The sequence below is a fragment of the Prinia subflava genome, chromosome 2, assembly GCF_021018805.1.
Source record: "Prinia subflava isolate CZ2003 ecotype Zambia chromosome 2, Cam_Psub_1.2, whole genome shotgun sequence".
Classification (NCBI taxonomy): Eukaryota; Metazoa; Chordata; class Aves; order Passeriformes; family Cisticolidae; genus Prinia; species Prinia subflava.
Window position 1 is genome coordinate 816546 of NC_086248.1, and position 27054 is coordinate 843599.

The window sequence follows — 27054 nt, forward strand, 5'->3', positions numbered from 1 at the left end:
ACATATGACTTACAGGAAAGCAGTGGGTGCTCCCCCACTGTGCCCATAAAAGATAAAACAGCTCCTCCCAAAAAGCCAGTCCTGGGTGATCTCGGCTGGACTTCGCCCATCCCAGGAGCTGTGGGGCACAGAGAGAGAAGGTCAGACCCTGGGGATGAGCTGTGGGGCTGGAAAAGGGCTGGTGGCAGCCCACTGTGGTTCCAGGACAGCTCAAAAGGGTCTCATTTTGGACTGCTGTTTATTGTGATGCCTTGGGAAGGCTGACCTGGAACAGAGACTGGACAGAGCTGGAGAATAAAGTAGATACTTATTGAAAGGCCTTTAAGGGTACACCGTGGGCAGTAAAAGAGCCTGACCAGGCACACAAGGTGCACCCAAAATGGTCACAAAATGGACCCCCAGACCATGAGGTCTCACACTTTTTAAGTTTTGATCCATTTGCCTATTGAGGTTTAATTGTCCATTTACAGCTTCAGATTATGAAGTCCCATCCTTCTTGTTTTCTCTCTTCAGTCCACTGTTGTTTGTGTTTTTGGGGCTGAAAACTTGTAACTCTTGTCCTTGGTCTCCAGCAAGAAAAGGATTTGTCTCTCTGCTCTGTGAAGAGAGCTGAGTAACACTTGATAGGAAGCTCAGAAGCACACACCTAGGCAGCACAGAATGTGAAAATCATGAAAGGTAAAATTTAAGGCATCAACAGCACCGCGAGAGAGCAGGCTTCAGTCATACCAATGTTTCATCCTGGCCAGAGTTTGGCTTGGCACTTTCTCTAAAAGTGTGAGAACAGGGATGCTTTGCCATTCAGGCCAGAGCAATATTTCCCAAGGCTGGTCATAAGGAAAGCAGAAGCTTGTTAGCAGTTCCTGGGAGCAGACAGTGTTTCTGAAAAGCTCAGGAAGAGCTGAGCCCAGGTGCTGCTCTCAAGGCCTAACAAGCATTTCCTCAGCTCACACTGCAGCCTGGAAAGGAGGGAGGTGGGGGAATGCACCACCACAATCACACTACCATTTTATCCCTGCTGAAGCAAACTTCTACATGATGGAACAGTAAAGAAACTTGTGGAAGATGAGTTTCTGCATAAATGTATCTATAACAATGCTGCAGTGCTCCCTGTGCTCCTTTTCCTGATGGAGCAGCAGCCCCAGGAAGGGCTGAGAGCCTCACCTGCCCTCCAGGTCCCAGCACAGCAGTTTAAAACGTCAAAGGTCTGTGCAAAGAGCTGAGAGAGCTGTGAGTGAACTCAAACCACGGCTGGGGAGGAAATTTGCCTTCAATTGAAATAAGCTATCTCCAAAAGACTGGTTTCACTTTCACACTCTGCTACAGTAAAAAGCCTCATTTACGGGAATTACCACGCTGCCCCTATTAGTAGGGAAGCCGCACCCACCGGAGAGCCAGGGCATAAAGAGGGGCTGTGCTGGGCTTCTCCCATCCCAGGAGCTGCGGGGCACCGAGGGAGAAGGTAGGGCCCTGGGGATGAGCTGCGGGGCCGGCAGCAGCAGCAGCGAGCGGGATCTTGTCGCTCTCCTGCCTCCTGTTGCCGCTGTTTTGGCACGGCTGGGGAGATGGCAGGGCAGGAGAAGAGGGGTCTGAGGGCAGCGGAGGCGGTGTCTGCTCCTCCGTGGGCTGCAGGAAGCCGCCTTTGCTGGCAGCCGCTTTGGGGGAGCTCGGGGGAGCCGTGTGCGCTGCGGGGGCTGAGCTGGGAGAGGGGCCGGGGTCAGAGGGGTGGGAGCGGAGCGGCGAGGGAAGGAGGAGGGATGCGGGGGCATGGAGGGGCAGAGCGAAGTCTGCAGAGGCGCAGAGCCTGTCCCGAGAGCTGGCGGCGGGGCTGGCCGGGCACAGATCCCTTGCGGAGCCCCTTCCCTGCCGCCAGCCCGTGCCCGGCCGGGAAACGCTCCCGCAGGCGGGGCCCACCCTGCCCGGCCCGGGCACCCCCAGCCCCGCGGTGGGGCCGGATGGCTGCGCTCCCGGAAGGCAGGAGCCATGGGGGATCATTGCTTTTCCTCCCCATGCAGGGAGGGTGAAATTCAACCCTCAACAGTCTCAGCGTCAGCACCCAGAGCGCTCTGGTTCCTGGGACAGTCTCTCAAAGGCACCAGCACCCCCAACAGTCCCTTTCTCTGGGGCAGGGCTGGGGAAAACACTCTCGGGGGGCTGTTCCTGTAAATCGGGGTGCAGCCATTCCCATGGCAGGTCCTGCTGCCCGCCTTGTTGCTTCCCTCGTTTGATTCCCAGGAGGAACTCGATCCCGAGTTATGCCCTGAATGTGCTTAGTGTCTCTCTGCGGGCACTGACACAGTCACACAGGGCTTTTTCCCTATTCCTGAGGAAAATGGGAAGCCGTGCAGGGACTGCCAAGGGTGCCTGGGGGCAGGTTGAGGATGTGGCTGGGCTGGAGTTCATGTTGTCCAGGGCAGCCCCTGACTCCTGAGACTGAAACAGCACTGGCAGTGCTCTGGTGGGAGAAAATTTGGGAGGGGACAGGGCTGGGACAAGTGGCTCAGGTGGACAAGCTCCAGCAGTTTCTTTCCTGAGCAGCCATCCTGAACTGAGGCTCTGCTGGCCTGGGAGCAGCTGGACATGTGCCCAAAGAAAACAATTGGTGTCTGAAGTCCCTCCTGTGCTCTGCCAGCACACCCAGCTTTCCTTTGCTGCTGAACTGCCCTTATCTTCAGCCAGTGGCTTTTCCTGCTTCTGCCTTTCCTAGTGGAGGAGGAGAGTTGGCCTCCAGTGCTCCCTGGAATGAATCCTCACTGCTCAGAGGTTGCCTTCTCCTGACTCTCTGCTCTTCTCCTTTAGGATTTTAGGCCTTCCCGTCCTGGTGCTCTTCCTCCTGATCTCTTGAGGTGTTTCCCATCTTCTTCTCCACACCCTGCTGTGTGCCCCAGGCCTGCCACTGCTGCTGTGCGGTGTCCCCTGAGCTGGGGCCCTCGGCTGTCGGTGTCTGCTGGAAATCCAAGGCTGGGAGCAACAGGAGCATCTGCTGTGAGGTGGGTGAGGGGAATCAGAGCCCAGAGCTCTTGCTCAGATTGCCCAAATCTGCAGGGATTCCTGAGAGAAAGCTGCCCCTGAAGGCTCTGGAAGGGTGCAGGAGCCCTTGGATCTATACCAGAGTCCAAGTCCCTGTGCTGGTAAGAGTGTTGTGGGTTTGGTGGGATGGAAGCTGAATGCTCAGAAGGATTTTTTTTTTTTTTCAAGAAATAAATCTGTGCAGTATCCAAGTGAACTGAGGCTGAACTGCTACTGAGACAATTTTCAGGGTTGTGTGACAGTGTCAAAAACCCCAAAGGCTTCAAGGCAGGTGTCCAATGAAAGTGCCAGGTCTGTTAGGGTAAGAATCATGGAATGATGTAATGGTCTGTGGTGGAAGGGATACACTGGATTCCTGGGAGAGGCAGGATCAAAAGCTTTCCTGAAATCCAAAAAGCTCACATTAACTGGCTGTCCTTGATCAACTCCATGGGTTAATGTGTTGTGAAAGGAAATTCTGGATGACAAGCAGGACTTTCCTCTTGAGTCTGTAGTGGCTGTGACCCATGATTGCCTTGTCCTTCAGGGGATTTTCAATAAAAAGTGACTGGCAGTGATGGACCAGGACTGGTTTAAACAGCAGGTGTCTGCCAAGGAAGGCGTGAACCTTCCTGGAATGCAGAATATGACCCCCTCGTCTCCATTATATTATAACTTTGAAATTATGGGTCTTTCAAGCAAAGATAAGGGAAAAGGAATAACAGGTATTTACTAGAGTATTTATACACATATATACCAGGAGAAACAAACACCAGCAGCAGTAATGAACAAAGCCAGAAACCCAATCCCAGCCTTGTCTCACCTGTCAGGCACCCCCCCTTCGGTGCAGTTCCGGGCACAGCCAGCAGGGGCGCTGGTGGCTCCCGGCCGGGCAGGGCGGGTGCGATGATTCCTCCACGGCTGCAGGGGGCGCTGTGGAGCGAGCTCAGCTGCCTTTTGGCCAGCAATGGCAGCTCTGGGCCAGGGGAGAGGAGAGTTGGCTTCTCCTGCACAGCCCATGGGGAGCAGCCGCTCAGCACCACTGCAGAGCTGGGGTGGGGAATCCAAGTGCAGCAAAAAACCCAAAGCAGTGGAAGAAGCAGCAGGGGCTAGGCTGGGGGTCACTCCTTTGCACAGTGTGATAGACAAAGCTCTCTCTTTAAATAAAAGTTTAATAAGGGATAAAAGGGACAGTATCCACAGCTGGGTTTTCTGGCCAACTACCAGAAGGCACACAGTTAAATATAACAAATCTTATATACTTTCTCATTGCATTGGTCAAATGCATATTCATTAAGATTATACATATTTAAACATTCCTTTGAGTTTACATGTTCTGGGAATTCTTTAGCTTAGTTCAACCCTTGAACTCATCTTGTTATTGTACCTGCCAAAATGCAGGTGTGATTTTGAGAGTCTTGTATTTTATTTCCTCACGAGGCCCCCTTCTGTGGTTTGACAGGTATTGACAGCTGAAGGGTCGAGGTGGATTATTTTTTTCTCTTTTGGTGTTATTTGCCTGGGGTTTTTTCAGTGTTATCTTATCATAGAGACGTTCTAGCCGTTTTTACAAGCACTTTCAATCAACATTTGACGGCGATTGACGGAAGAGACGTGGACTCCATGGGTTGCACACATGAAGCCATTTATTGATATGCCTAGCTGAGTTTCTATACCTTTTCATTATCTAACAAGTAACATTGCCAAGTAATACTGCTTAACTCATGCCTTGCACTAACTAATGAATTAATACAGGTACTTTCTGTCTTACATAGGTTCTGCTTGCTAAGCATGTATCGTACCAGGCACACCATTATCATCTGCATTCCTTTCTCAAAGTTCTGCTTTCTGTTGCTAAGGCTTGTGGCCTACTCATGCTAACATATCCACTTCTGTCATGAGCTGAGCAGTGCTCCCAGCTCAGCTCTCTAGCTGTATTCCTACATCTCCCCCTTTCTGTTCCACCAGCAGGATTTTCTTTGTAGATTTATCAATCAGTCGCTGCAGACATTGCAAAACACATGGCAAGCAAATCATCATAAACAATAATATGGCTAAAATAGAATTTTGTGTTTTAGCTAAATGTTTAAGCCAGCCAGTAAGCCTCCATCCTCCAAGTATATGCCCAAGCCAATCATTATCATCTACTGCCTTTTATTCGGTTACACTGTCTCAAAAGGCTTGTATGTTAGCATGGATAGATAAAGAGTTGTCAGAAAGGTTCTTGCAGCATAAGCCTTCAAAGTCCTCGCAACCATGTCCATGAGATAAAAGCAAGAAATCTATTGTGGCCCTGTTTTGCAGTGTGGCATGCCTCACACTGTCAACGTCTGTTAATAATCCTGTTAAAGCAGAACTGGTCGCAATAGTTTATTTTGCAAGCCAACAGCCAAGGTTATTTAAGGTTTTTAATGCATGTGCCATGCCTATAGCTGGAGTGATTGAGGCAAACACTTGGGCTCCGAGGTTCCAGGATTCAACATTATCATCACAATCTGGGCTATACGTGTGTGTGTTACATTTTCCTTGCACTAATTTATGTAGAGAAGGCATGTTGCCCCAAAAAGAGTGAAACATGGTTAGTTGGCCAAAAGTGCAAGGACCTCCTATTGCCCTTCCTGGTATTCCTTTCCAGGCTCTATTTCCACATATCAAAAATATATTGTCTATTAAACCAATCGAAACAACTTCAGGTGTAATTGGCTGAGGAGGGGTATGATTACACCAGGCAGAAGCATTGGCATAAATTCCCATGCCTGAAACATCAAGGTCAAACCTTTTGTTAGCAAAAGGTCCAGTGGTATGATTTAAAAAAAAACATGCAAAGGCGTGCATGGATCCAAAAATATCCAATTCTTGAGGTGGTAGGGACAGAAAAAAAAAAATCAGAAACCTTCTGTAACCCTAACCATCTATCATTAGGAAAATACCTCTTGGTTGGTGTATTATTCTTTCTGCACCTCAGATGAATACTCATCATTGCACCACCATACTGGCTCAATTCGACCTGGGGCAGTACAATCCCTGTGCATTGTTTTATTACATAAAACATCCCATTCACTTTTTCCCAAAGGTATGGCTATTAAGCAAGTCTGGAAAGGATCACTGGGGGTGGTCATAGACAGGCACAATGTGGATTCATTTAAGGCTTGAGCTAGTGTAAGCCACACATTACGTTCTGGAAGGGGTGGCATTGCAGCCACCTCTCCTTTGTCGAGAATCCACAGACATAGAAGGGCTAATGTCTGAATTCTCCACATCTTGTTCTAATTATACCTTGCCAATCCCACAATTTAACAATCAAGTTATCCCTTGTTTGATTGTATACAGCAAAGACTGAAGCACGTTTGTCTGTAGATTCTATTCTCTGCAAAAATCCCTGTAAATCAAATTCCTGTTAATGCGTAGGACCAGAGAGATGCTGTCGAAGAACCTTGGGTCCTAGCTGCTCTCTAATAAATGCAAATGGAGTAAATGAAGTGGTAATCTGGTGATAGCAATAATAACACAAAATGCTAGCAATGTATGTGATTCTACGAGTAATTTGTATCTTACACCGTAAGCAAACAGTCATCACTTCTGGGCGGCAGCCAAAATTATGTGCCTGACACCATGCTACTCTTTCTGCCTGAATACAAGGATAATGTAATGTCTGTGTTATATCATAAACATTATTGCTGCTATATTGTGGTAACAATAGGTTAAGCACTCTGCAGGTCCTCTGAATCTGTCACTTGGCTGCTTCTTGGTCTTCCAGCCTGCTGTAGAAAAGGCCAGACCAGCTATGTCTGGAATAAGTCGATCTTGCAGCTCATGAAGTGCGATTTGGGCAACAAACCCCTGGGTAATTGAGGGGGAGCATTTCATCCCCTGGGGTAAAACTACCCAGTGATACCTCTGGAAGGGCGCTTGCATGTTAATGCTAGGAACAGAAAAGGCAAATTTAGGTGCATCATCAGGATGTAAAGGAATGTCAAAAAAGCAGTTTTCCAAGTCAGTGACTGTCAAATGTCAATCTCGAGGGATCATGGTTGGGGATGGGAGACCAGGCTGAAGGGCTCCCATATCCTCTACAGCATTGTTAATTTTGCGGAGATCTTGGAGCAAGTGGCACTTGCCAGTTTGTTTTTTAATAACAAAACACAGGTGAGTTCCAGGGACTGGTAGAGGGGACTATACATCCCTTTTGAAGTTGTTCCTGAACGAGGTGAGTAAGTGTGTGTAATTTAGGGAAAAGAAGGGGCCATTGATCCACCCAGCAAGGTGTCTCAGTTTTCCAGGTTAATTTCAGGGTGTCATGTGCCACAATGGCCCCTATTAATAATCAGATTGAATTTTGAGTCCCCATTAAGAAAATACATCTCGTCCGCATAACACCATGGGCACTGGCAAAACAAAGGGCTTTACAGAGGCTATGTGACCTTCAGGTCCTGACATCTGAATTAGGTGCACACTTTGGTAAATACAACTGCTCCCTCCACTCCCAGTGAGGGTTTGGAGTACTTCTGCGAGGGGCCAAGTGGGGAGCCACTTGGCTTGAGAGACAATGCTCTCATCCGCCTCCGTATCTAAAATACCAGTGAGTGTCACCTGCGGTCTCTGTAACAACAGGGTACATTTGCAAGTGGGACGCTTCTCAGAAATTTCTTGCACCCATAATATTTGTGGGGTTCCTGTGGAGCCAAATCCTCCCACCCTTGTGTTACGCTCTGTAGAAGGGGGTGACAAGTTGTGTGAGAAGGGAATCAATTCTGCAATGCGTGTACCTTGAGGAACAGTACAGGGTGGAAAGGGGGTCCAAGCTATGATTTTTATTTCTCCTACAGAGTCTGAGTCTATAACTCCAGGACAAAAAGCCCTAAAAGGGTAGTTGGAGACCTTCCCACCAGTAAAGCACTTGTCTGGCGTCCTGGTGGGCCAAAATTCCTGTAGGGAGTAAATGAACAGAAGAGTCAAGCAACATTCCTGTGATTGAAGTTGCCAGGTCCAGTCTGACGCTCCCTGCAGTTGCTGGGCAAAGACTTGAGGTGGTCCTCTGCTGGGCATTCTCAGTGGCTGCACTTGTGGGGATGGCATCTGCGGTGGCAGCATCTGTGTTGGCAGGTGAGACATTTGTGTTGGAGTGTGGTGCTGGCCCGCGCTCTGGCTCTGGTTTCCCTGGATGGGGCGACCTTCAGAATCATACTTAGAATGACACTGGTTAGCAAAATGACGACCCTTACAACACCATGGACATACATCAGGGATTTTTGGCTTAGCTCCCTTCTGAGCAAAGCAGTCTTTTTTAAGGTGGCCAGGTTTACTAGAGCCATAGCAAACTGTTGGAGTTCCAAAAGTGCCCTTGGCAGCTGCAAAAGCTGCAGCCATGGCCTCATATTGATGTTCTATTGTCCCAATACGGTTGTATGCTTCAACCATTTCAATAATACTTTGTTCTTGGTTAGGCAGGGACTTAAGGAGTTTTTTACAGTCTGTGTTTGCATTTTCAACAGCGAGTTTTAAAAGCAAAATTTTATGGGCGTCTGCATTATCAACCTGGCATTCTAATGCTTGTTCACAGTGGTCAATAAACTGCATGTATTTTGGCTCTTGGGGTCCCTGGACAATGGTTGTGAACGCTTCCTGAGGTGTTTTGGCATCTGGGACCTCAAGAAAGGCTTGGCGAGCTGTGTCTGGAGCTCCATCAAGGTCTTCCCTTGGGCAATCTCACACCTGGGCAGCAGGATCTGCATATGGTCCCATTCCCATAAGCCGCCTGATCGTAAGGGCTGCCAGGGCCTGATTAGCGTGACCCATGTAAGTCAAAAGAATATTTTGCAGACCCTTCTCCCACTCCTTCTCCCACAAGCTGTTGTCTTGGTTTGAAAAATTTAACCAAAAATGTGTATTCTATTTTCATCTGTTGAAACCAGTTGTAGGATATTGTACTTTATCTCTTGTAACACTAGGGGTGGAAAGAGGGCAGATGCCTTCTGTTAATGGGACAACTGATAACACCAGATAAGGCAGTGCCTTCTTATCTCTTCCTCCACCCTGCTCCGAGGGGCGTCACCTGTGAATGGGCCATTGAAGGCCTCTCACATGATTGATAATGTCACTTCATTCCATTGTGAGATTCTCCACTCAGTGGGAGGAGCAAAAGCCTTTCCACTAGCATAAAACCTGCAATCCCAAACAGCAATTTAGCTGGTTTTCTACTGAATTCTCGGAGGAAGACTAGACCCATCTTGCCAGCACTGGGCCCTTTTTTCTACAGGATCATCTCTACTTCACAGAACAACATCTGTTAGTCCAGGAGGACTTATTTGCACTGCTTCCAACACCCTGACAACAGGGTGTCAGGTTGTATCTCTGCCTCTGTCAGGGTTTTCTAGGACTTTTGTTTGTTTGATTGTTTGGTTTTTGGTTTTTTTGGTACTACTCCATTTGTATTTTTTTTAAATATTCCTAGTAAAGAACTGTTATTCCTATTCCCATATTTTTTTGCCTGAAAGCCCCTAATTGCAAAATAGTAATAATTTGGAGGGAGGGTTTTTTACATTCTCCATTCCAAGGGAAACCCCAGTTTTCCCCTAACAGATACCTGTCTTTCCAAATGAAGACAGAATTCGGTGCCCAACGTGGGGCACGATGGCACTGAGGGAAAGGAATAACAGGTCTTGGGTGACTTCGGTTCTTGTGTACTAGATATAGAGGCCTCGTTGGACAGCATCATGTAGTCTAGCTTTCCTTGGTTTGGGTGGCATGTGGTTGTGGCTGTGTTTCTGACATTTGCAGGCCCTTATCTAAACATGGGCCCTATAACTAAGGCTACTGTGGCTGTTATCCAGTTTATTTTGTGGGTTAATAAGGTGAGGAATTCATGGATTTTTCACTTTCTCTGGAAGGCAGGCACATGGATACATGGCTATCACACCCTAACTGTGTGTTTTTGGGGTTACTTTAACAATGGTAACTACTGTGAGGAAGTGAGACAGCTGTATTGCATGGGAGACAACAGCAGCTGAGCAAGAGTTTTTAAATCATATGGAGTCATTGTGTGGGCAGCAAACACAGAATCCAGCAAGTTTACAGAATGCGGTGAGCCGATACCGTGCTTTATAGTTGCTTGCCAGAGCTCCACAGTTTCCGAGAAATATAGCTGTTCCCAATAGGCAACTTGCTTTCTAGTCCCTGTATAAATGACCAGTGCCACAAGTCATTCCGCAATGTCAAGATCTCCTTCTCTTGATGCTTGTTGTTTTAAGCGCACTCAATTGTCATGAGGGTGGGAGGGATATAAATTGGGTTCTTTGTCAGGGTCAATGGGTCCAGGATCAAAGGGCTCCTCCTCCAGACCATCATGGTTGCTTTCTTCGCTGTCTTCTGGACCATAGCCAGCAGTGAAAGTTTCAACCAAGCGTGAAGGGCCCCCCTTCCCTTCCCCTCTCAGGAGACAGTGCTGGGACTGAGTTTGGTGTGGTGAGGGAGATGGAGATGCAGCCTCTTCAGCATGTAAGGATTTATTACATTCCACCGTAAAGAAGAGGCAAGCAGCAGTTTGTTTACTTTTAGCAGCATTTTCTTCAGATTTTTAAAGGCATTGAGATTCTGCTGTGGAAGAAGAGCAGGCAGTCTCTGTATCCTGGGAATTCTCTTGAGCCTTTAAAGGTCTCAAGACTCACCCTCCACGTGGGTAGCATTTCTGCAGCCATTTTATTTCCCATAGCTTAACTCCTTCTTTGTCGCACAGATCTGATGTAAAGATGGTGGACTTGGTGACTTCAGGGATCTCAGCTAATACCCATAGTAATAAGACTTTCAAGTCATGTGAGGGTAAAGTTTTACCATGTTGTCACAACAGCCTATACATAAACTCAAAACCACTTTTTTCCTGGGCAGACATTCCCTGACCCATCGTCCCCTGCAGTGGCTAACCTCCAATATCCCAGAGAGTTAGCTCACCTCCTATATCCCGGAGGGGTTCTTTGCCCGCCGGCAAAGTTCCTTCTTCTTTCAGCAGCACTTTGTTCTGCAGGGCTCCTCATCTGTTGCTCAACTAGGCAATTATTGCAGCTCACACGGGGCACCATTTGATGGTGATTGACAGAAAAGATGTGGACTCCATGGGTTGCACACATGAAGCCATTTATTGATATGCCTAGCTGAGTTTCTATACCTTTTCATTCTATAACAAGTAACATTGCCAAGTAATATTGCTTAACTCATGCCTTGTACTAACCAAGACAGGTACTTTCTGTCTTACATAGGTTCTTGAAGCTGAGGCCTGGTAGACCGGGGCTAGAGTACCGTGAGTCCAACCACTATGGTTATAAGCACGTACTCCGGTTTATTTCCCGAGATGGCGGGTTATATACAGAGAGAGTCGTTTACAGTTAGCAGGTGCATTCTGATAGGCAGTGAGAGTACAGAAGTATGTAAGCTATTGCAGTTTAAGGCAGCCACCGTGTCTTCCCAGTAACTGTTCTATGCTATTAGCACTCCTACCTTAACACATTCCCAATACCAGATAACCTTATCTGGTACTACGTATGTTGGACATACGAGGCCTACTAGGCCCAGGCCTGAGGCCTGGTCTGAGGCCCAGTTTGAGATAGCTCTACCTTATGATATAAGTCATCCTGCTCCTGCTACAAATCCCCTCTTTTCTTTAGAGCTATCCAAACTGGGTCTGTGACACGGCTGGCTATTTTTGCATATACTGTTACAAGCAAAGCACTACCTGAGTTACCCAGAAAAAACCCCAAGAGCTTAGCCATTAAAAGCAAAAAGCTAAAAACACAGTATACAGTCCTTGCCATTCATTCATACTCAGATTCTGAATATAAAATCTCAAGATCATCTGTAGTCTCTTTTTCTTCTTCACTGCCTGATGATGTATCATGGCTGCAGACTTCTCTGTTGTTACTGGGTAGCCAGGGTTACTTCTGTCAACGCAGCTGCAATGATGCGTCTGTGTTGCTGTCTCCTTGTCTGGCTCAGCTTTGGCAGCTTTCGTTAGTATCTCATTGATTCTACAGTTTACAGAAGAGAACCTAAAACAGACCTGGTATGTGAATTAGCATTTTCAAAGGCAAGGGAACAGAACAGAAGTTCTACATACTAATGAAAGTGAAAAGTGATTATCAAATCATTTCTGCTATCACCCCAGAGACTGCAAACTGCTGAAACGCTTTTCTTTAGTGGGATCTTGATATCCTTTGCCCGGGCAGGGATAACAAGTTTCACTTCAAAGCTGATTCAGCTGTCATTTTAATCGGATCAAATTGTCAAGTTAAGATAACTTGCATATTATTTTTGGAGCAGAAACCTCTGGGCTTCGTTAACAAACAACATCCGTCCAAGTTAAAATTAGAGTTTGGCCAGAACTCAAACCTTAAGTTGTAGTGATGTTCTTTAGTATATCTTTTAAAGACAATCTCTAACAACCATAAACACAAAATGCCTAAAATACAACAAACTGCTATAATATCCTTGCATAAAGGAAATACTTAAAATGAAACCTAATAAAAATTCTAACTTACACTTACTAATACAGCAACATCTGTTAATAACATTTATGAAATATTTAAATGGCTAAAAATAAATAGAATCATTTAAAATAACAAATGCTTGTCAGAAAACTTTTTTAAACAAGTGACAAAGTATAAAAACTTAGCTATAACATCAACTTACAAGTACTACTAATTTATATACTTAACATGTCAACGAATTATATTTTAAAACTCTCATACACTAGAACAATTCACAACTAACAATAAAATTGTATCATTTTAAATCTTCTTTATCAATGTTCTACCATCATCATTTCAGTTAAAACTGTTTCCTTCCTTTCCCTCTCAGTCTTTTTATGGTTATATGCTATTGTTTTCTGGCCAGTCTAAAACAGACGTCCTTTGGTATCTAGATACAGAGCTCTAGGTGAAGATTATAAGGAGGCAGAAGCATGCTTTGAGGAGCAGCATTTGTCACATCCAGGGGTTGTAGAGAACAATGCATGTGTCCCGTGTGTGCCTACACCTGTCCACACTGTCTATGCCAGACCCCTCTAAGGTGAACCTGGGAGAAGGTCACTCAGCTTGAGAGAACTTGTGCCACATGATTTTGCTCAGCAGAAGGCTGGGCCTTCATGGCCCTGAATTCAAGTTCCCTCTATTATGACCTGTCTTGACCCCCTCAAAATTCACACTGACTGAAAAGTCCCACTGGCTAAGGCCCCCTACCTTTGTCCCATTCTGTCAGGCATGGGGACGTCACGGCTCTCAGCTCTCTCACTAGTACCATCACTGAACAAAACATACCACCACAGCCCTCAGGCTCTGAAACTCATCTCCTGAGGCACACTACTGTGCTGCCCCATCGCTGCAGCGCAGGACATGCTCTCCTAGGCTAAGCCAGCACAAACTCTTTGAGAAATGACCCACTGGTCACTGCCTCAACCTGCCAAGGAGGGGTCATAAAAACAGATTCTCTCAGGCCATTCACTCAAAAGGGCACTAATGACTATTTTCCATGTACCTTACAAATTGAACAACCATACTTTTTATACATTATAAAACACTCTTTAAATTAACTAACTCTTAAATCTAACATAAGTAAGTCTCTCATTATAAAATCTATATATGTAGCAAACCAAGATAAATTCATTACTAATTAAACTTCTTAAAACTTAGATATAAACTTAAACTTAACTTAAACTTATCAGGGTCCAAATCTTAAAAACAAACATTAAAATTATATGTTTAACAATAGTTAACTCAAACTCAAATTAAATCACACAAAAATCAATTTTAACAACATCAAAATGTAGAAACAACTCATCCTTACATGGAGTTAATAACTAGCTAAAAACTCATCTCTATTTCATTTTTTACTTTATCTTTTTCCTGATAGGATGTATCTTTTTCACATTGCATTTCTCACACAATGATGGATTTCTTTACAACAGAGGAACAGATGACCGCTTTTTCTTTTTCTGGTGTTTTCTTGCAATGTCCACTTGTTGTATGTTTTCACTATCTCTGCCTAACAATCCTGGAAGCTCTTTGGGCATTGGCATGACATAGGGTCGAGTTACGATGCTTTGCTTGTCTTCAAAGACGATACTGACAGGCTCTGCACTCACTGAAGGGGGGTAAGGAGATCTCAGAGCCCAGTCTGTCGGCCAGTGCAGTTGATTTATAGTAGAATTGCTCACACCCGTGTTGAGAAGTAGTGATAGAGTGACAGATTTCATTGATGCAGACTGCAGGGGTGCGGGAGCTTTCAATCGAGCTGGGTCCAGTTTCTTGGGGGCTGACATAGACGCAGCCATCTCTGTTGTGATCACGTGATGACGTCAGCTCCTTTTCCTGTGAGGAGGAATCTAACACCGCCCTGCTTCCAGCGCCGCCCTGAGATCCGCCTCCTTGCTGCATCACTTGCGCCCTCCCTGCTCCGCCTTCGGCCCTGCCTGCCTTCTCGTCTTTCGCACCGCCCCTGGGGTCTGGTGGCCAAGCCCCTTCCTGGTTGCTTTCATTCTGCTTGGGAGCTGGAGAAGGCATTTCCTGCCCTCTGCCCGCATGGCCGGCCAGGGACGAACAAAGGGAAGCTGTGTTCTCACTCTTGGAATGCACGGAATGTACGCAATGCAGACCAAAGAGCCTCATTATTTTAGACAGCTTTTTTATCTCTTTTGGCTTGGAGAGGGACACTGCTGAATCAGAGGGACAGGGAGACGTCTTTTCCACGGCTAAAATTGCAGCTTTGCATTTTGCAGCAAATATTTGGAAGGTATTTATTGCTTTTTTCCAAATTACGCTTAACCCTGAACGAATCTTTGCTCTTTTTCCTTGTAAAACTAGTATGTCCCATATTAATTTTCCTTTTTCCTTCCATCCTGTCTCGCTAAACAAAAGTGAGGGCTGATGTAATTTCCCTTTCTTCTGAGCCCATTGGGTCAACTGATTTATATTAGAGTCTTTAATTCTTTCGCCTCGTTTCGAGACAATGGACGCCAAGAGCTGCACGGCAGCTATAAAATCTTGGTCCATTTGTTTGTAAACTTGTGTATCCATCCGCGCCTGCCGCTCTTACCTTCTCTCCGCTGACAGTGGGTGGCACTGTATCCTTTCCGAACAATCCAATCGGCACACGCTCCCCGGCCTGCCCCGCGTATTTCAGGATAGGGGCCCGCAAGCAACGCACTCGCTTCCTAAAACCAAACGGGGGCTTTTCGCATTTAAGCTTCTCGCATTCAAGCTAATCGCATTCAAGCTAATCGCATTTAAGCTGATTGCATTCAAGCTACTAAACCAGACTCAGTCGCTGTTCAGGCGCCATTTGAAGCTGAGGCCTGGTAGACCGGGGGCTAGAGTAGCATGAGTCCAACCACTATGGTTATAAGCACGTACTCCGGTTTATTTCCCGAGATGGCGGGTTATATACAGAGAGAGTAGTTTACAGTTAGCAGGTGCATTCTGATAGGCAGCGAGAGTAAAGAAGTATGTAAGCTACTGCAGTTTAAGGCAGCCACCGTGTCTTCCCAGTAACTGTTCTATGCTATTAGCACTCCTACCTTAACACATTCCCAATACCAGATAACCTTATCTGGTACTATGTATGTTGGATGTACGAGGCCTACTAGGCCCAGGCCTGAGGCCTGGTCTGAGGCCCAGTTTGAGATAGCTCTACCTTATGATATAAGTCATCCTGCTCCTGCTACAGGTTCTGCTTGCTAAGCATGTATCGTACCAGGCACACCGTTATCATCTGCATTCCTTTCTAAAAGTTCTGCTTTCTGTTGCGAAGGCTTGCAGCCTACTAATGCTTACATATGCACTTCTGTCATGAGCTGAGCAGTGCTCCCAGCTCGGGTCTCTAGCTGTAGTCCTACAAACATCCACTATTTCCCTATTGTCAGTCAGAGAAATGAAGACATCAGTTATTATTTCACAACTATAACTACTTCTGCAAAAGTTAATGTTATAATACACAGTACAGATCCTCTATTTTAATATTTGGCAGAAGCTTAAACTAGAATATATATTCATCACTCTAAGATATATCATCTACACAGGGATTAGGGTATTAGCTATAAAAGGCTGACAAATTGTACTATATCAAAAGAAGTTTAGAAGAAATTATAAGATGTACTATATCAAAATAATTTACAAAAGTCAATAACAGTGAAAGACAATAACTACAAAGTTATTTATAACAACAGCTCACCGGTGGTGGCTGGGCCTGAGGTGGGGCCTGGTGGGGGTGGGGATGCTCCCAGGTCTCAGCACAGCACACACCAGCTCTGGGCTCCCAAGCAGCAGAGGAGCAGAGAAGCAAGTTGGCAAGCCCTGGTCTCAGTGCTGAAGCAAGAAAAAAACAGGAGGTGAAAAAAGGAAAAAAACCCCATAGGGCAGCAGGATCTCAAGTCAGACCCACTGCGCTGCATGGCCCCTGTGTTGCTCACCCCTGCTGGAAGGAAGAGCAGCCCCTGGCCCCCAACCCCACACACAATCCTGGGCCACCCTTCACCCATCGTGATATTCCTGAGTTGGGGTGGGAGGGAACTGTGGCAACTCCAGACACAAACCAAACCCAAAGCCAAACTGGCTCTGGGATAAGAACCATCCCCAAGACAGAACCCCAGCACCTTCCAGAGACGTTTCCCAGGGGCTCTCTGTAACTTGCCCTGAGCAGCTTGAAATCTGCTCCCCTCAAACCCAGGGCTGAAGGTTTGCTGACACTTTTCCTCCTGTCACCAGGGATTTTAATCTCAGTGGCTCTGTGGTGGCTGTGGCTGAGATGGCCACCAATGGGCACTTGGCTGAAGAGCCCTCTGCGCTAATGAGCAGCAGGTCACAGAGGGCACTGATAAGAGTGGGCTCTCAAAGTCTGCAGTCACTCCTGATGGGCCCTCAGGATGCCCCGGGCACAGCTGTGGGCAGGGACAAGGTGGGACAAGTGAGGGATGTGCTGGCAGCTGGAGCAGGAGCGCAGCTCAGAGCCCGTGTGGTTGTGCTGGGCATGGGGGGAGTGTGTCTGGGGAGTGTGGGGTGCCCATGGGGAGAGCGTGTGAGCGCTGCCTCTGGGTGCTGGGAGCAGCAGGCTGGGTCAGGCAGCGAGCAGGGCAGGTGTGGGGCTGTGCAGGGGGTGCAGGATGCAGGCAGGGCTGTTGGATGGGCACAGGGGCTGTGCCAGTTCTCGAGGGAGCCAGGAATGTCCCTGGCTGTATGCACGTCTGGATTGAGGAGCTCTGCTGGGAGGATGCGGGCGATGGTGAAGGCAGAACCTTGTCCAGGGCAGGCAGTGTCGCTGAGTGAGTCTGTGTGTGTCTGTGTTTGTGTCAGTGTGTGTGTGTGTATGCCTGTGTGTGTGTCTGTGTGTCTGTCTGTTTGTCTGTGTCTCTCTCTGTGTATATGTATTTCTCTGTCTGCCTGTGTCTGTTTGTGTTTCTGTGTGTCTTTGCTGTCTCTAGGATACACCCTCAGCTTCAGGGTTGATCCTCCAAACAGGAAAGGAACAGGCACATCCAGAGTGCTGGGAAGGAGACCCTGGCTCTTGTGCCATCCCAGGCTGGGCTCCACCAGCCAGGTGGGAGCAACCCCCGGGGCTGCAGCTGCTGCAGAGCCTGTGGCAGGAGTCTGGGGCCTCTGACAGCACCTCAGGGAAAGTCTCTTTTCTTCCTCCACAGACATGGCTTTGCAGCAGGACACACAAGAGAGGGATGCAAAGGCACAGCTCCTGGCAGAGGAATTAGAGAAGGAAGGACTGGATGCTGGATACTGGCTGCCCAAGGTGATGCAGATCCTGGGAATCAAGAGCAGAGAAGCCCTGCAACATCTGCAATATAAAGACTACAACAGGTTGGGGTGTGAAGTACGGCACCCCTGGGAGAAAAAGGCACTCCAGAAACTCCTGAAAATACCAGATGAGAAAACAACCACCAAAGACGTGCAGAAGGAGCACTTGGAGAAGATAAAGCAAAGACAAGAAGTGGCCAAACAAGCCCTGAACGATCTGACAGAAATGCTCAACAGTCACAGTGACAACCAGGATGCTGTGAGGAAGAAAGCAGAGACTCTGTGGCAAGCCATGGAGATTCCCAAAGAGTTCTGGCCACCACCAAAGAAACCCTTGGCAGATATGCTGGAGAGCATCCAGAAGCAGCTGGAGCAGCAGGAGTTGTCAGCAGTCACAATGGAGAGCATCCCTGACACAGAGCTGCTGCAGCGGGCATCGGGGGGACTGGCCCTGCAGGGCATCTACAGAAGCAGCAGACCTGAAGATGTGCTGGCAAAGCGAGAGCCGCTCCTCAGGGTTCCTGAGGGATTCCAGCTCACCGGTCCGGAGCAGGAATCGCTGCTTGGGAAGAAGGAGTTCTCCTCCTCTGCAGCAGAATCCACTTTCACCAAGTCCATGGAGCAGCTGGGGTTCAGCATGAGCGTTTCTGCCAAAGCCTTGTTCTGGGGGATTATTCTGGGAGCAGGTGTTGATAAGATCAGCCCCTCACAGGACACCCACCAATCCCGCTCTGAGCAGAGCTACTTTTGTACCACCATGTACCAGTACATCCCTCTGGCCTCCTGCTACTTCCAAAGGCATCAGCTTCGCCTCTCAGATGCGGCTCTGAAGGAGCTGCAAGACATGGAGCAGCTTTTGAGCTTCATTCAGGAAGACAAGGTGCTCCTGCTGAATACATGTGAGAGGTTCTTCAGCAGGTTTGGGTCCCACATAAACCAGGGTCCGCTCCACTTTGGGGGAATATTCTGGTGGAAGGCATCAACAGAAGGATTCCGAGATGAGCAGCAGGAAGAGATGAAGCGACAAACGTCTGGAGCACTGAACGGCCTTGTCAGGAAGAGCTGGGGTAGCTTCCTGGCAATTGCTGCGGCGGCCCTGGGTGTTTCCATATCCAGCTCACAGGCTTCTGTCCTGGGGAGAGCCAGAGAGAGTTCCCAAACAGCAATTCAGCTCTGTGTGGTCAGCACAGGGGGCCCCCCAGACACAGCTTCTCTTCCTCAGTGGAAAATGGGGCTCATGTCAGATAACAGAACATGGTGCGTTATCGACCGTGGGTCTGAGCTGATCCCAGTGTGGGACGTCATCCTGTACAATCACAGCGGGGATTTTAAGTCTGTTGGTCAGATGAGCAGAGCCCTCAGGGCTGCGTACAAAGAGCTGACCAGTCAGAGTGTTGGCACCATTGTTGGGAAGGAAATCGAAATTGCAGTGCAAGAAGCGAGAAATTTCATGGAGACTGTGAAGACCTGGGAGGTGACGGTGGATGAAAGGAAGCTGCTGATGCTGATGGAGCTAAAAGATGATCTGAATGCAAAAACCAGGAACCCCAGTGTGTGGATCAAGGTGTGCCTGTCGGACAAAGCCCTGCAGGACTTCCTGGTGAACACCGTGCGGAGCTGCCAAGAGTCACCTCCAAAAAACACCAGCTCTATCAAGGTCATGTTGAGAAGCCTCCTGGATCCTCATATCTACTCTGTCAAGGACTTCCCTGAGACTTCCTTCATTATGGAATGGATCTTCCAGACTGAGCACCCACTTCCCAGATCTCCCAAAGTCTCAGAGGTTGGAGAGCTCATCAAAACCCTGCAGCAAATGAAGGAGCACATCCATGCTGTCACCTACGCACCAGGGAGCTCTGCTTCTGCCATTCATGAAGCAAAGAAAAAAGCCACACTGAGCAGCAGCCTCGCCATCCATTCCTTACTCCAGTCTCTCCAGGAATGGGCTCAGAAGGAGATGGAACTGTTGGTGCTCTTGATTGCAACAAGCACAGGGTACCAGGTGGAAAGCAGCACTTTCCAGCACCTCCTTGGACACCCAGAAATTCAGTACATGGCCAAGGAAATGGAAGCGGCACATGAGAAGTACGTGAACCTGAAGAAGCAAGATGCCGACAGAGCTGAGGCCTCCCTTCTGCTGACGGGTCTGACTGTGACACCAGAAAGTCAAGAGCTGTCCCCTAAGCAGAAGAGGGAGCGTTTAGTTTTCATGGAAGATCACATGAAAGGCTTGTGGTCCACACAGATAAAGAATCTCCTTCAAAAGCACAGAGGAGACGAAGACTGGGAAAGGCTGGAACGGGACTTGAATTCCTTGATTAGTGGGAGCTTGGATGAGAAATGGGATCAACAGAAGAGGGAGAACATACTCAGAGACCTGGAAGACACTTTTGCAACCACTGAGCCACCCAGTCAGTCCCAATCCAAGTTAGACAGAAGCCAATCCAAAGCAAATGAAGCCATTGTAAACCAGGAGTTCCTCCAGTTGCTCAAGCGCCTTGGGCTTGAAAGTCACTATCCAAGAAAAATGGGGATGGGAGATTTCCACACCATCTGCAAGACATCTCTGCAGGACAGCCAGCCCAGCCAGGACACAGAACTGCCAGGTTACTTCTTGCAAAAACTGTTAATCGTGGATTACCAGGTGAGGTACCTGACTTGGTGGGATGAGAGCAACCCAGGACCTGCCCCTGTGCCAGAAACTGCAGAGCAAGAGGATGAGCCGTCAGACTCCTTTGAAAACTTTCTTGATGATTTGAAGGAAGCAGTCCCCGAATGTGCAAGCAGGGATGGCCATGTGCACCCCATGGACCTGCAGATGGCCATTTTCCATTGTGCTGATGACTTCCTGAGACAGACCCTTGCAACCAAGCTGGCGTTCTGCCAACTGGCCCTGCCCCTGCTGGTGCCCAACCCGTGCACTTCACGCATTGAGTTCCCGCTCTACGCCCTCAGCCAAATCCAAAGGAGCTGGAAAGAGGTGGAAAAGTCAGGAAAGCAGGCTGGAGCAAAAGGTTACAACAACAAACTCATCTTTCAGGCACAGACACCCATCGTGTCCTTCTTCCGCATTGGCAGCTCAGCCTCCTCTTCCAAGTCGCAGCTCCTGAACGCTCTGCTGAGCAGACGCAAACACGACACTTTCTTCCACCGCCACTGCAGAGGCAGCACCAGGGAGCGTTTGCTGATGGAAGGGATGGTGGAGATCGCCTGGTACTGCCCGCGTGGAAGCCCTGATGACACCTTTGAGTGCTGCGTGGCTTTCTGTAACCTGCATGGAGACGCCAGGGATCACGGAGCACAGCTGCAGTTCCTGCAGGAGATATCTTCTGTCAATGTGGCTCTCATAACCAATTCAGAGCACATGGATAATAGAGGGGAAAAGCTTCTGCAGGGCCTGTGGCAGTCACAAAGTCCTTTGATTTGTCTTCTCACAGAAAAAGAGAACGTTGCAGCTGGCAGAAACACTAAAAAAATAAAAATAGGGATGAAAAACAGAAACGAAGCAGAACTGATAGAACAGCTAACAAAGACAATAGGGAAACTCCTAGAAGGGTCTAATGTAGATTTCAGCCTGGATGCCTGTGTGGACAAAGCTCGCCAGCATGGATTCGTAGTGGATGCAGATCAACAGGCGTGTGTGACAGCCAAAGCAAAGGCAAAGGAGCTGGTGGACCTTCTGAAGAAAGAGAAGCTGTCTGAGATCAAATCCCAGCTGCTGCCGCTTCAAGGAAAACTGTGGAATGAGTGGTGCAAAAAGGACAAAGAACTCACTCGCTTGCAGGAGAAGGGGGACAAGAGCATTGAGCATCATCGCAGCCAAATTGAAGATGAGAAGAAAGCAATAAGAAGAAAGCAAGTGGAGAAAGCTTTCCCTCTCAACTCACTGATGAAATCCTTCCTTGGCTTTCTCCAGACCCAGCCAGCAGATACCAAGAAATACTTCCTGCAATGGATGAAGGTCTTGATGGATGAGCTGTCCTGCGGTCCCCTTGAAGAACTGAGGAGAGAATATCACAGGTTATGGTCTGAAATCCAGGCAGGAAAGAAAAGCCAGGAAAAAACCAGTGTGAATGCCGAGTTGCAGAATCAGCTGGATTCCGTCTCCGATGAACTCAACGATTCATCCATTGGCCTGGAGCACCTTCTGAGAGAGGTAGGGCAGATTTATGAAGCCCTAATGAACTCCAAGGAACTAATGAACTCCAAGACTGAGAGTTTTGTAAAACTGCCAGAAACTGCAGCAGAGCTGATGGTTTTGGGATATCCCGTGGAGCTGATGGATGGGGATGCTTCTTACCTGCCCTTGCGCTGGGTGAAAGCAATCTTTGACAGCTTAATTGAGAGGCTGGGGGACAAACGAGTGTTTGTGCTCTCTGTGCTTGGCATCCAGAGCACGGGCAAGTCCACCCTGCTGAATGCCATGTTTGGTCTGCAGTTCAACGTCAGCGCGGGGAGATGCACCCGCGGAGCCTTTATGCAGCTCATCCCAGTGGGCGAGGAGCTGCAGCAAGACCTGGGCTTTGATTTTGTGCTGGTGGTTGACACAGAGGGACTTCGTGCAATTGAGATGGCCAATAAACAGTCCCTGAGCCATGACAACGAGCTGGCCACCTTTGTCATTGGTGTTGGCAACATGACTGTGATCAATGTCTTTGGAGAAAATCCATCCGAAATGCAAGATGTTCTCCAGATTGCTGTGCAGGCTTTCCTGAGGATGAAGAAAGTCAATCTTTCCCCAAGCTGCCTCTTTGTCCACCAAAACGTGGGAGAAGCAACTGCCAAGGAGCAGAACATGGAAGGACAAAGGCGTTTGCAGGAAAAGCTGGATGAAATGACCGTGGTAGCAGCTCAGCAGGAATACTGTGACATCTCCTCCTTCAGTGATGTCATTGGCTTTGATGTGAAGACCCACATTCAGTATTTTGCTCACCTGTGGGAAGGAAACCCCCCCATGGCACCACCCAACCCCACCTACAGCCAGAACGTCCAGCAGCTCAAGAGCAAAATCTTCCAGGCTGCCAAGGACCAGTCACAGCGCAGCATTTTGAGGCTGTCGAGCCTGAAAGTTCGTATTGGTGACCTCTGGAATGCTTTGCTGAATGAAAACTTTGTTTTCAGCTTCAAGAATTCCCTGGAGATTGCTGCCTACAGGAAACTGGAAAGTGCCTTTAGTCAGTGGACCTGGAGGCTGAGGAGTCACATCTTAGATGTACAGATGAGACTGGACAACAAAATTCGGAATGGGGACTTGCAGAATGTCCCCCGAGAAGAGCTTGAAGGGCGGGTGCAAGAGACAAGTGATGCCATTGAGAAAGAAGTGGAAAAGTATTTCAAGGAAGACAAAGACTGTGAGATACTTGTGCAGTGGAAATCAAGCACAGAGCTGAAGCTGAAAGAACTAAAAGAGACTCTTCTTTATGAAACAAAGAAGAAATGTGATTATCTTATTGAGCTACAGAAGGAGCAGAAGAAACTGGATGCAAAGAAGTTGGAATATGAAGATGAGCTCCTGAGAAGGAGTAGAGAGCTGGCTATGCCTCTGAAAGGGAGGAGCCTCAGTGAGAGAGAACTGAGAGACCACTTTGTTTTTGTCTGGAACGAGTGGATCGCTGAAGTCTCCCGTGCTGCTCGTCCTCCAGAACAGGTGGATATCGATGCACAAATTGAAGATGTCCTTCTAGAGCACTTTAAGGAGCCAGGTTTCCATGAACAGATCAGATCATTTCCCAAAGGCAGAGGATTTTCTTTTGACAAAGAGAAACATGTCATGAAAAAAAAGAATTTTGGTGTCACCACTAGGAGGATTTCTGATGGTGACGTGATCAACTTGCAGCACATCACAGACAAGATCATAGCGGGTGTGATAGCAAATATTGATAAGAAAGAGCAGGAGAAACGTGATTACAGTCCAAATTTTATCCATGAAATACTCAATGAAGTACAGAAAGGTGTGAACTCTGTCCCCAGCAATGCAAAATGTACTTTTAACAGAGAGTACAGCATGGATTTGTCTCTGTATCTGTGCAAAATGGCAGCAGAAAGGTTTAAAGCCATGCACGAAGCATTCCAAAAGGCAAATGACCCAGTCGTGTACCTGAGGAGCAAGAGAGAAGATTTCTTCCAATGTTTCCAGATTGCCTGCCAAGGAGCCACTTCCATCACAAATTTTGCTGGTTTCCTTTGTGACAAGATTGAACCGGCTCTTCGCCGGGCAGTCTATGAGAGGACAGCTAAAGCCATTGCTGAGGACATGCAGGGCAAACTCCCAGATTTCCAGGGCAACAGAGCCAATCTGGAAGTTTGCATCCTGAGATACCTGGCAGAACACGAAAATTTCGAGGATTTCAAGCAGTACCTTAAGTTTCCAAAAGATTTTTGTGAGACTTACATTGAGAGACGAGTGAAGAGTCACTGTTTAGATGGGAGCAAGAGTCTGGAGAAGTTTTTAGAGTCCTCCCTTAATCGTCTCTATGGAAACATCCTGTCAGCTGTTGCTTTATCAACCCAAATTGTCAAAGACAGAAAAGACAGAGAAGACAAAATTTCTCTTTGGCTGGATGAATTTTGCAGGGAACTGACAGAGGTGATCAGCTTGCCCAGAAGTGACCTGAAGGGCCTTGAGCACCAGGAGGTCAAAGACATTGAGTTCCTGAGCAGTGCCATGGCAGAAGCTGTGGATGACATGAGGGACAGGCTCATGAAAGAATTTGCTGGTGCTGATATGAACTCGTTTTCAAGGCAGCCTCACACCATCCTGGCAGAGCATTTTTCAGGGTGCTGGGAACAGTGTCCCTTTTGTGGGGCTGTCTGCACAAACACCACGCAGGGACATGATGGAGACCATCAGCTGGTCTTCCATCGCCCACGAGCTTTTGTGGGAGCCAAGTGGGATGGGACAGACCATCTGGTCATTGATATTTGTTCCAGTCTTGTTGCAAGTGATAGCTTCTTCAGAGTTGCTGACAGTAAATATATCCCCTACAAGACATACCGTGATGCTGGAACCCGTTTTTCCACTTGGAAAATTCTTCCTGATTCCTCCATGCAGGCGTACTGGAAATGGTTTGTGTCTCATTTCAGGACGCAGCTGGAAGCTTTGTACAATGGGAAATTTCAGGGCAAAGGAGAAATCCCTGAGGCGTGGCAGAGGATCACCAAGCAAGATGTACTCTCCGAGCTGGACAAGCATTAGGCCACATCCATGGGAAGGAAGAACCACAACAGATTTGCAGCTTAGGAGAACTTTGTATGAGGCTCTCCACAAAATGCAGTTCTGATGATGATGCTCTCAAGCGCAATGAAGACAATGGTATCCAATTGCTTCCAAATTTGTTGAAATAAGGTGTGTTACTGTGGCTGTCTCTTAGTAACCCCCTTGCTTCATGACAAAGCCAGAATCCTCTTGCCTTCTTGCTATAAACATTTCCCTCTGCTTTGTCCTAGAGCCAAACCAAACCCCCTCCTTGGGGTGATCAGCTTCGTGGCCACGCCTGAGCCCAAGGGCCAGGGCAAGGGCAAAGGCAGCACTCCAAGCACCCTTTGGATCAGCTGCTGTGAGACAAGAAGGGACAGTGCCCCAAAGACAGTTTATCCTGCAGCAAGGAGGTGTCCTGCTCAGAGAAAGGGCCGTGGGACCTGAGGCCAGCTCCATGCTGGATGCAAGCTGTTCTGCTTGGCTTTTGGGTGTCATCCTTCCCTCCCTGACTGAAGCCTCCTGGATCAACAGAGGCCTATCTCCCAGCAGGAGAGAAACTTAGGAAAGCAGTAACACAACCACCATGGGGCTCAGGCGGTGCTTTCACTCCCTGTCTCTGAGGTGCCTTGTCTCCATCCAGGGCAGCAGCTCCTCCTTCCCTCCAGTCCTCAGCCCCAGCAGTAGCTGCTCCTGCCCTTTTCCTTGGTGCCCAACAAAAGCCTTTGGAATGCCCCATGTGGAGAATCCTGTCTGCCAGCACCTTCTGCAGCAGCTCTGGGGCAGTGCTGGAGCTGTCCAGGCAGGCTGGTGGCACCGGAGCCGTGCTCTGGAGAAGGTGGCACCAGCTGGCTCTGCCCCAGGGAGCTGTGGGGGCTTTTGCTGTGCAGGTGCTGCAACCCCGCTGGCAATGCGAGGGCCAAGCCCTCCTGGAGAGCTGGCTGAAGGGCTGCTCCAGCCTCATCCCCTGCAGGCTCTGCTAATAAAGGAGTGGATTTGGACAGCGCTGCTCTGTGTCTCCTTTGTGTTCAGGGGAGCCACAGCTGGGGGTGACTCGAGCTCTGTGTGCTGCAGACAGGCAGGGGACAGGGGCTGGCTCTGGGTGGATTCCTAAGGCCTGAACAACAGGCCCTGCCTGAGGCCTGAACATTAGGCCCTGAGCCGAAGTTGAGCTGTGGATGAACCTTCCCACCAAATGTTATACATATCTGCTCATTAGGGAAGTATTATTAGTCATATTATAAACGCATCAGGTCATTAACAAAGCATCATTAGCCATATGATCTATGAATGTGCTTATTAGTGAAACATGCAATTACCTCGCCGTATTTAGAAATCAGACAAGACTGTGAAATGCGACATCTGGCCTTGTCTGGGGGTGTAGGATCAAAGACAACTCCCTTGGTTCCCCCTTCAGCCCCGGCCAGGCTTTGGGAGGAACCCAAGAGGAGAATGAACGCACATGTTCCTGCACTGCAAGTGATGTCACCTTGCTTACTGAACAATATAAGAACAGGACCCTGTCACAGTGAGGTCGGAACCCTCGTTGCCTGCAGTTGGACACGTCACAGTAATTCCCAGCTACCAAGAGGGGCTGTCCAGTCCTTTGCTGTGACAGGGGCTTCCCAGCTGATCTGGAGGATGGTAAAGTCTTGGGGTAACTGGTGATATATCTTTCTTAATCACTGTATGTAATCTTTTCTCGTAATGATTATGTGCATCGCTGAGCTCATCCTTTTGTGATTCTTGGCAGTTTTGCATTATAGTAAATTACACCTATCCCTTAAGTTGGTGCCTGTTTCTTTTGTGCTGACTCTGCTGAGTGGCAAAACACTGGGCAAGGGTCTGGGAGATGGGGTGTGGCAGCAGAGGCTCTGCTCCATTCAGGGTCTCTGCTCCAGGAGCAGCTTCACTGTCTGCAGGGACAGCAGAGAGAGCAGGAAGCCCCAAACCACAACATCCAGGGAAACCAATGTCAGTGCCAGGTGCCAAAGAGGCAGCACTGGGAACCAAGGCTGGCCTGTCACACACACAGAGGGCTGAGAAGGTTGTTCCCAGTGAGGTTCTGTG

At 48.2% G+C, this 27054-nt stretch overlaps 1 protein-coding gene across 4 annotated transcripts; it reads left to right on the forward strand.

The window, feature by feature from the left end:
- The first annotated feature begins 56 nt into the window (after positions 1-56).
- LOC134564044 (interferon-induced very large GTPase 1-like) lies at positions 57-26771 on the forward strand. Of its 4 annotated transcripts, none has more exons than XM_063422645.1 (3): positions 57-140; positions 2800-2990; positions 17681-26771. In XM_063422645.1, the coding sequence occupies exon 3, from the start codon at positions 17683-17685 to the stop codon at positions 24982-24984; it is 7302 nt and encodes a 2433-aa protein (XP_063278715.1). In that variant the 5' UTR covers positions 57-140; positions 2800-2990; positions 17681-17682; the 3' UTR covers positions 24985-26771. The 4 variants fall into 4 exon arrangements, with proteins under 4 accessions (XP_063278715.1, XP_063278706.1, XP_063278729.1 ...); XM_063422636.1 differs by lacking the exon at positions 57-140 and adding an exon at positions 1326-1462; XM_063422659.1 differs by lacking the exons at positions 57-140; positions 2800-2990 and adding an exon at positions 1350-1462.
- Positions 26772-27054: the final 283 nt, after the last annotated feature.

Bases quoted from the DNA above. Each gene is read 5' to 3' on its own strand.
- LOC134564044 (XM_063422645.1), top strand. From the start codon at position 17,683: ATGGCTTTGCAGCAGGACACACAAGAGAGGGATGCAAAGGCACAGCTC.